We start from the raw sequence: 10,057 nt of genomic DNA, 5'->3' as shown, positions 1-10,057 counted from the left end.
TCCTTTTTTTTGTTTTCTTTTCTTCTCACTTTCTTACGCTCTCACACTTTCGCACTCGTTCCCACATTATTTTTGCGCTCTCTTGAAACTCACATTTCGGTATTAAGGTTTTGTTTTCTCTTTGAGGCTTTAGGGAAAGGGGGTCAGGGAGGGTGGGGCAACATGGTACTTCGTTATTTTCTGTATATATATATATATATATATAGAGCGTGTATTTATAATTATAGCATATTTCGGTAGAACGTCATTCTTAAGAGCTAATCTCGTAAATAAATAATATTTAAAGAATGGGAAATAATTGCAAGGGGAGGGGGGCGGGGGGAGGGAAGGATGTGGAATAAAAGAGAGTGCTGATTTGAACAGAAGATTTAAACAACGTTTCATTATCTCATTCTCTCGTCAATAAGACTGGCTGTACATTTTTAAAATCGAGAATCACGCGAGCAATTAAATACAATAAATTGACTATCTACTTCAAACGAAAATAAAAACAAATGATAATATTCGAACGGAAATAGAACGGTGTAATAGAAACACAAAAATGAATTAATAGGAATTTTTCTCATAAGAGACATCGATAACTTATAGTCTCGGAAAATACATACGCTCGATCGAGGGTACATTTTCATTCGCTCTCGATATATTTAAAGTTGAATGTTAACGAACAAAAGCAAAATTAATCGTATACAATTGCAAAAGATTCTTCGTGCTTTTTTGTTGCAGAGAAAAAATAGCTTTTTTTCATGACCGCAAGGATCACCGAGCAACGGTCTTGAATAAATAATAAAATAATATACAATTTTAAAATCGTAATAAATATATGTTTACAATATTGAGGGTAAAAATAAAAATTAATAATAAGAATCATTGTAGTCACAGTTATGATACGATGATGAGGACAATGAATGTGCTTTTCACTTTTCTTCTCTATTTACAGGTTAGACACAGTCTCATTTATTCTTTTCGTCAATAGTTATCGATCATTCGTCTTTATTTGCATTATTTCTGCGCGTTCGATCTTTCGACCCAAAACATTCTCATGACTTTCATTGGATTTTTCAAAGACTACATGTTTTTTTTTCATGCTTTTTAGTTTCTTAGAAACTTGCGTGTTTTGTTTTTCTTTTCTTTTCCATCGCAAGCTGACGGCGGGTGCGATCATATTATGGATTTTCGGATAACTATTATGCGGCTACCACCTACCCCTTCGAATAAAAGTAGGATGATATCTTGTTTTTCGTATTGTTTTGTTTTTTTCTCTCTTCAGCTACACTGATACTATCCAACGTTTGTAATTATTTTAATGCAACGGGAAGGAACAAACGATAGAAAAGCGCTGTCGTATTATCGCAGCAGTTATATTTGGGGCCAGTTTTAGTATGTTTTTCGATTGTTATTGTTTGTTCCTGGCGAAACTACAGTTGATTCGTTTACACAAGGCTATCGCTAGAATTGTTTGTGTATTTTGATGAAGTACATAATAAATAATCGTAAATCGTTTCTTTCGGTTAGTCGTCGATAACAATAGAACGCTCGTCGTTTTTCTCACACGATTCTCAATACTCTCTTGTCTTGTCTCTGTCAGCATGTAAAATTGTAAGTTTTTCTTTTACTTTCTTCAATGGATCCATTCATTTATCATCGTTTCAAAAAATTTTCAATTTTCTTCGTTATCACTCTTCAAAACTCTCATTGTTTCACGCACATTTCATAAATATAATCGATTTTTTGTTCCTTCATTATCATTGAAAAAAGAAAAACAAACATTGTAGCTCCAAGTCGTGAGTTCTACCACGAATTTATGCCAAGGATTTGCTCGCGACGTCGTAACGTCCCACTTTTTGTCTCTCGTTTTAAGGTCGTTCGGCTCGTATTTTTTTCATATTTCTTTGTTTTTGGTGTCGACGAAGAAGGACAATTTTCTTCGTCTTCTCTCTCTCTCTCTCTCTCTCTCCTTCCTTTCTTCCTTCCTCATCGTTCCTCCCACTTTTTTCGGGTTAAAGTATTCGACATACCACAGCATTGCGATTTATATAAATGTATATATATCCATAGTTCAATTTATGTATATATATATCATATATATACCCTTTAAATATTCATGTTTGTTTGTCGTGTCTCTATATCAATAATAGCGTTACTACATACTTTAATTCTTGTTTGTTGTTCTTGTTGTTGTATTCATTTATTTCGTTACTCGTTAACTTAAATCTTAAGGTATGTAATATAAGTTTTCTTACTTTTGTTTTATGTTTTTCTTTTTTTTTCTTTTCTTTCCTCCCTTTCTCATTTTAATCTTTATCTCACAGATATTAATATGAAAATGTGGAAACGAAGGTTCTCAGAGGCTGTTACATTGTTTTTTTTTTAATTTTCTTCCATTTAATATATATATTTGTGTATATATATATATATAAGTTTCTTTTCGCTTGCTCACTGAAAATTATCAAACCAATATACATATATACGTATAAATATACATAAATTTATTTATATATGTGTGCATCTGTTGATTTATGCAAGCATATATAAATATAAAATTGTATAAAGATCGTAAGGAAACAATGAACTTCCAAGAGACATTGCCATTCAGGGTATTACCGGTGTGGATTGGTCAAAACTTGAATTTGTTTTTTCTTCCTCTCGCTTTCTCGAAACTGGAGAACATTTTGTTGTTTATTTGGTTTTATTTTTTATTTTTTCGTTCGTTACTAACGAGATCTCGGCTTTTCTTTCGTTTGACAAACACATTCACACGTCCCATTCGCACACGCTGATTTCGAGAATAAATTTTGCTGCTCTTCACGTCGTTACTTTATATTTACTCTAATGCTCTTTTTTTTTTTCTTTTATATAGTGTTGAAGAAATTTTTCAAGTCGACGATGTGAAATTTTTCAAACGATAACGAAATTGGATCAAGCACGAAAAATGGTGTTTTTTGTTTACATATTTTTTCATCTTTTTTCAAAACCCCCCCCCCCCCCCCCCCCCCTCCTCTTTTTCCCCATAAACACGAAATTTCGAATGACTCCATTTAAAAGTGGTCACGATCTACGGGACTCTTAAATTTTTTTTTCTTTTCTTTATTTCTGGAAGGCACTTACTACTTTTTTATTTTTTACGTTTTTTTTTCTTCTCATATTTTTATACAATATTTAATTTTATCTCACAGTCGCTCTCGCTGACTCACGTCGAAATTCTCATTCAAACTTTAGCAATTTTTCAAAAACTTTCTTATCCCTTCCCACTTGCTTCTCTGCCAAACTCTTTGCCTCGTATATTTTTCACTTGATTTCTATCGGACCTCTCTCTCTCTCTCATTAAATCTTTGAATTATTTTCTTTTCTCTTTTTGAACACATTTAGCCTAGATCGTAAAAAATCTTTATTCCCCGTAACCTTTCTTACTACTTTCCAAATTTCACTTAAATTATTATTACTTTTTTTCTCAATTATTCTCACTGTTTTCAAAAATTTCATTTGTTTACTTACTTCGTGCAAAACGAAGAGAACGATAAGAAAACTTCGATTAATTATTCTCGTGAAAATAAAAATTTCAAATTTCCACGAGCATCAGCAAAATTAAAGCAAAAAAATCATTTCTCCCTCCTTTTTTCAATGTTTCTTCAATCCTTTCTCTCTCCCTCTCTTCAACTGCAAATTTGTTTGTTTTTTATTTTTTAATTTTTTTGGTAATTTTGCACAAAAAACGTTTGTATCAAGAATATTTTTATTTTTGGAATTACCGCAGCTCGAGCTAGTCAATCGAAGCTAATCAACGCCAATTTGGGATTTATCTTCGCACCTTTCTTCTACGTAATTTTTCATATTCCTCTCTTTCTTAGCGAGAAATAAATGAATAAAAAAAAAGAAAACTGAAAGTGATGTGAATGAAAATAAGAAAATGAGCCGACAGAATGGAAGGATTTCTTTTTCGCAATTTCAAACTCAAAAGGTATCAAAAGCCATTTAAGAGGCTCTTTTTCCTTTATTTTCAATCGTCCTAAAAATTTTTCGCTCGTGCGTAAACAACAATTTAGTTGCTCACGAAGGCCACTTCGAATATATCTTAAATCTTTATCGTTTCTCTCTCTCTCTCTCTCTCTCTTTCTTTCTCTCTCCTAATAAACGAAAATGGTCTTTTGACTTTTTGGAATGAAGTACCGCGTAACAACGCGCTGAAGGATTGATGTTGCATTTGAATTTATCGAAAAAATCATTCAAAGACTCAATGCCTCTCGCACGATTCTAGGGTCCCTCGAGCGAATATTAATTTGTCAAAAAATTCTTCGCGCCCGAAACAGTACACACACGCACACTCCTACACACACACGCGCACACACACACACACGCGCGGTCGATATAGGTTTGAAAAAATATTTTTTCACGACATCAAATGGAAAAATGTCACAATTTACACACTTTTCCACGTATACCGTCAATAGAACACACGTGTGATTAACCGAATCCGCATGTCGCACTTTGGATTATCTTAAAAATTAAAGTGAAAAATAACGGAAGGGGATTAGAAGAAAAATAAAATAAATAGGAGTGTTTGTTTCTCATTCGTACATTTTTACAATTCCGAATCGACGAAATTCTAATATCGTCTATCGCCGAGAAAATTTACTTTTTTATGCTTCATCTTCTCCTTTTATATTTATCCTAAACCTTATAATTTTTATACTTGGCATACCCCAAATATGGCAGGAAGGCAATCATTACATTTAATAACGCTATAATTTTATGTTACTCTTTGTGTTTATTTATCTTTATCTCCTTGAGAATGTGGCCCTAACCGATCGAGTTATTCAACTTCTCCGTACAACTCTCTTTTCCCTTTTTCTTCTTCCATTGCTCCCTCTCTTTTTCGTGTATAATTTTTTTAAGATTCATAGTCTTTGACAGTGAGAAAAGTTTTGTACATTTTAGCGCTTCTTGTGGTGTGTCTGATTTTCATTTTATTTGTAGAATTTTCGAGTTATTATATTGATTAAGTGTATAAGCGGCGAGCTCCGGGTCTGTTACTCGAAACGAGACGAGAGACGATCGTCCGCGACGATCGATCAACTCGTCGTTTCAATTCATTTTACAAGAAAATCGCGCGCAATATTTATTAATTCATCAGACGTCCAACGATTTTATCGAGAATGGCGTTTTCCAATTTTCACTCTCGTCACTCGAATTCACAATGAATCCTTTTTTTTCTCGTTACAATAAAATCATCAAATTTCATGAACACGTAAAAATATTTGTTCGTTTATTATTATATCGAAGCTTAGAACAAAAAAATCTTTTCAAAACTCATCATTCGCACATCCAACGGAGCGAAAGCAAAATAATAACAATAACAGATATAATAAAAACGAATACTCGTGGACGTCGATGATTGACTAGAAAATTGCACTTGCCTTGGAATATTACATTTCTAACGTATCGGCTCGTGATGGTAATTCCACGAGACGGGCGCGCACTCGTCATTGTATGCAAAAGTATAGTACCGATTGTGTCGTCTCTCGCGTGGATTAAAAATGTTTTATACTGACATTCCTCATTAGAGAATCACATTCGATCAGAATTTCATAACTGAGATAAGATTTACAGACGTTTAAAACAATGGAGCTATGCAGATAAAAAAAAAAAAAAATTGATTTCCGATCCAAACAACAATGAAAAGTCGTTCAATTATGTGAGCAACAAATAATTTACTAAACGTTTTCATGGTCTGCTTAGTTTAATGATATTGAATCCTCAAATTATTTTTTTTCTCAAGTAAAATTCGGATTTTTTAACATTGATTTCCGAAAAAATCGGAGATTAATTTCGAAAATCTCGGTAAATTTATTTCTGTACACAAGAAAGATTCGAAAGAAAATTCTTAACAGTAATCGATCAATAAGATTCATCATCATAATTCCAAAATTCTGATCGAAAGTGCGAGCCAATCGTTAAAAAAGCGTGGCAATAACGAGGAGAGGTTGGATCGAAGACACAGAGTTTAAAAAGTGTATTAAAAAACAATAAAATAAAGTAAGACGTCGTTACAAAAGTATTGAAAACTGAATTTTTCGATCGCCTCTTTTTCTCGTGATAGGACAAAGTTTGCTTATTTGTTTCTTCTCCTAGAAATGACACGACACAATGAAAGAGCTTGCAATACATTTTTTCTTATGTATTCCATTCGATACTTGATTTCCATGAAATTGTTGTGCCTCTCGTAGTGACCACATTGACTCGACGCTGATGGTACGACGTGAAAAAATGCTTTTTTTTGTAACAATGTATTTTGTCTGAATGTTTGCGCTTCGTTTAAACTATTATACATTTGGCATTAACGTTACAGTATCCCCATATGCGTAGATATATAAATTATGTGCTAAATCATCGGGCGTCCCTTCATTTTTTTGCGAATTTTCATCTTATTTTCAGATTTTTTTCAATTTTATTATTTTTCCTCTTTATCTTTTTCCATTATAACCTCTTGTTCATCGTTTCCTCATTGCACGAGACGACTAATATTTATGTATGTAGGTATAATAATATAATGATCGGGCTCTAGTCTCTCGGGCTAAAAGTATTTTTGACTTTTCGAGGATCATAGTATCACGCTACTATTGTGTGTGTGTTCGGAGATTTTCAAGGATGTGCTCCATCCTTCGTTAGTTTTTATTTGACGCGCGGCGTTGCGCATCAGTACCATTATTTTCACATTTTTTTCTATCGAAATCGTCCCGGGGACGGAGGAAAGTTTGAAGCTCGAGCTATTGCGGTGTATTAAACATTATCATATTTCATTCGTGAAAAACAAATGATCAAGGAAATAAAAGTAAATATAAGAAGGAAAATCGCATCCCGGGACGATTCAAAGGACTCCTGTCACTTTTTTTTAACGAATATTACGTGTATGTGTGTGTTTTAATGCTTTTGATTATTCCGCCATTATTAATCGACGCTTTTGTCTTGTTCTTCGCTTATTCGCGTTTCCATTTTGTCAAAACCCCTCGGGGATTAGATCCAGGGACTTTTTGTAAACCAGGCTTCCTATGTACTCGTTAAATATGTCTATATATGTATTTATATAAACGTATTTATAGAAACACATGTATATACATATACATATATTCATTATATATTGTTGGATTTTAATTTCTACATACTTTAAATGTATATCGTACCAATATGCGATCACGAGTTAAACAGAATGTACGTCGAACGCTCGGGATTTTTGTTTTTTATTGACAGAAATACGGTTAGAAAAAAGGATAACGAAAAGAAATAAAATCGAGAACGTTCGTACCGGAAGTCTCGACGCTTTGTTTTAGAGTTTATCACCGAGAATGCGTAAGGTAGGTGGGGGAGGAGGGGGGGGGGGGTGGCGAAGCACAAAATTCTCGTGTTTAAAACGTCATTCGCTCGATCCTCGATTGACGATTGACGTGCATTTCACAATAATTATTCCATTTTTATGTCCATTTTAATTGGAAAAAAATCGACATTCCCTGAATTTAGTGTTTTTTTTTCTTCCTCAGAAGAAATCGACGTTTTTCTTGTGAAAATTCGTTCTTTATTGCTCGCTTCGTGACTCTCCCAGCGGCTCCAGCTTCACCGGTATTTTGTCTTTGTCCTTGTGAGAATGCGCGCTTTTAACCAGGTCCGAAATGTCCTCTTGGAAAAGATTGTCCGGTCGCGGACTCATGAAGCTTCGATTTGGCTTGTAGGTCATTCCGCTAACTCCTATCCCGACCTCGACGCTGCTCGGTATGTGCGCCGGATCCATCAACGGCGCCATCGGACTCGCCAATGGACTTCCCTCGATCGGACTCTCCGGTGGACCTCCCGAACCCGGACTCGGCAATCCCAACATCAATGGCGAATTCCTGTTGTTACTGTTACTATTGTTGTTGTTATTGTTGTTGTTGCTATTGCTGTTGTTGTTGTTGTTGTTGTTGTTGTTGCTATTGCTGCTCGGCGGACTGCTGTTGTTCAAATGGTGCTGACTCACTTGCACCGCTGCTTGAAAGTTTGCTGATAAATTCGTCGCTATCATGTCGTGCTGGTGCGACTGGGCCGCTGCCACCATACTGCACATTTGATGCCGGAGACCTGCAACGTCATTTTTTTTTTACTTACTTCGTTTGTTTTGTTTTCGAGGAATCTCTTTCGTGGCTTTTTTTTTCGTTTTGTTCATCAATTTCGGAATTTATTATAAATTAATGAATCTCAAGAATCGAAGATACGAACTTCAAAATTTAAGGTAGCTTTGGAATGACTGAATCTCCAAGTAGCGATTGGCAACTCGAATTTGTCGTATCTCTGGTTCACGTTGCTATATTTAAGGGGTGAAAATCACGACTTTTCAAAAACACGATGGAGAAAGCTTACGAATTTTTGCTTCGACGGATCGTAGCTAGGAAAAAATTGCTCAAATTTCTTAACTACGAAACGATCTTTTTTACGCTTCAAAATTGGGCGAGTGGAATTTTGCAATAGAAAAATATTCAGTTTTGCGCACAGGTTCAAATGTCAAAAATTGATACTTTGGCTTCAAGGATAATTATAAAACTTGTCGTGCTGCGATAAATTTTGATAGACTACAAATTTTACGATCCATTCGCTGTAATTTGGATGGACAAAATTCGTGGTAAATGGCGATCATTCGAAAAAATTGATCCCCCAAAACAAAGTGCATTCGATAAATGAACGGGGATTGGAAACGAAGAAATATTTGAAAATTTCTCGCAGAAATTGTGTAATTCTGAGATTGCTAGTCTAGGGAAACGAGCAAGTTGTATTTATATTTGAAATTTAGTTGAAAATGGGTGTTAAAGGGTTGTGCCGGCACGCGCGAGTAATTCGGAGGTTTCGGAAGGGGCAAAATATCGGGTTGAATTTACCTTGAGCGACCGCGGCGACCGCAGCAGCGGCTGCGGCACCGGGACTGACCGCACCCTCGGGACCGTTGCAAGCGTAATTCGTCAGGCTCGGATAAATCGGTGTTGGTTCCTCCTTGATGTTGCCATCGCGAAACACGACGGTTCTTATGACGCCGCGTATGTGTTCATCAGGCCAAACACCGAGTAGAATCCTTTGCGGTCTCCCACGACCCTTCGGTCGAAGATCTGTAAAGTTCGAGCCATCCGCACATCCAAATGAATCATCGATCGACATTTCGTTCGGCAAAATCGCTCAGCGGTTGGAAAACTCAATGAAATAATATGCCAAGCTGACGAGTCTCGAATCGCTTATTTTTCAACGAAGCGAGGAGTGCGTCGAACCGAAGTTTCCATTTTCATCGAAATGAAGAGAAAATAATATTTTTCACGTGCAATTTCCTCCATTCTTTGCGCGTTTTTCAATTACTTTTGTACAGTAAAATCGAGTACTTGGTTTTACAACAGAGATTCAACGAATGTTTGGCCCGGATTTCGAGCCGATGCGCGTGAAGAATATTCAAATAAAAATCTATCACGAGCGATTCGCGAAACGACGAGAGATGAAGAAAAACGGGTGAAAACTTTTTTGTAGAAAATTCGATCCGCAACGAGATTGGCCCTATGCATTTTCGTTGTATCTCCAGCCGTTTTGGCGACGCATAAACGATGAAAGACGAGCTTCGCTAACTCGTTGACTTCTCAGAGAAAAAGTCTGACGAATAAAACGTTATTGGACTCTTTGGCTCCAAATTCCATTTGACACTCGATTACAGTCACGAATATGACCGACTCGTACCGGAATGGTCCTTAAAAACTAACGGAATTCATGGTTTATAGTTAGAGTTTGCAATTGCGATAAAACAAAGGTGCGCCAAACGCGAGTGCGTCGTCGGCAAATAATCCACTGCAAGCCCAATATCTCGGTGAACGGAAGGGCGCGTAAAAAAATAAATAATTAATGTTCCAAGCGGGGAAAAGTGCGAAAACATAAATATGTGGGAGTCGCGACAAGGGGGAGCGGGGAAGAGAAGTATTAAGATAGTTGAGGCTGTTAACGCGGCACTAATGGCTCTCCGTTGCGCACGGGGAGAAACGATAACGCGTTTCTCACCTTTTACCATCAA

General features: G+C 36.0%; 1 protein-coding gene across 6 annotated transcripts in view; it reads right to left on the bottom strand.

The window, feature by feature from the left end:
* Positions 1-351: 351 nt before the first annotated feature.
* Positions 352-10,057, bottom strand: part of LOC122417295 (protein bric-a-brac 1-like) — a 237,461-nt gene continuing 227,755 nt past the window's right edge. For all 6 annotated transcript variants that reach the window (XM_043430695.1, XM_043430700.1, XM_043430697.1 and 3 more), the window contains 2 exons: positions 8,895-9,119; positions 352-8,103 (listed from right to left, as the gene is read on the bottom strand). In XM_043430695.1, the coding sequence (XP_043286630.1) occupies positions 7,565-8,103; positions 8,895-9,119 (764 nt within the window). In that variant the 3' untranslated portion in view covers positions 352-7,564. The remainder of the gene's footprint in view (positions 8,104-8,894; positions 9,120-10,057) is intronic.

This window comes from Venturia canescens, chromosome 10 (genome assembly GCF_019457755.1).
Source record: "Venturia canescens isolate UGA chromosome 10, ASM1945775v1, whole genome shotgun sequence".
NCBI classification, from domain to species: domain Eukaryota; kingdom Metazoa; phylum Arthropoda; class Insecta; order Hymenoptera; family Ichneumonidae; genus Venturia; species Venturia canescens.
This window is presented reverse-complemented; position numbering and strand designations above follow the sequence as displayed.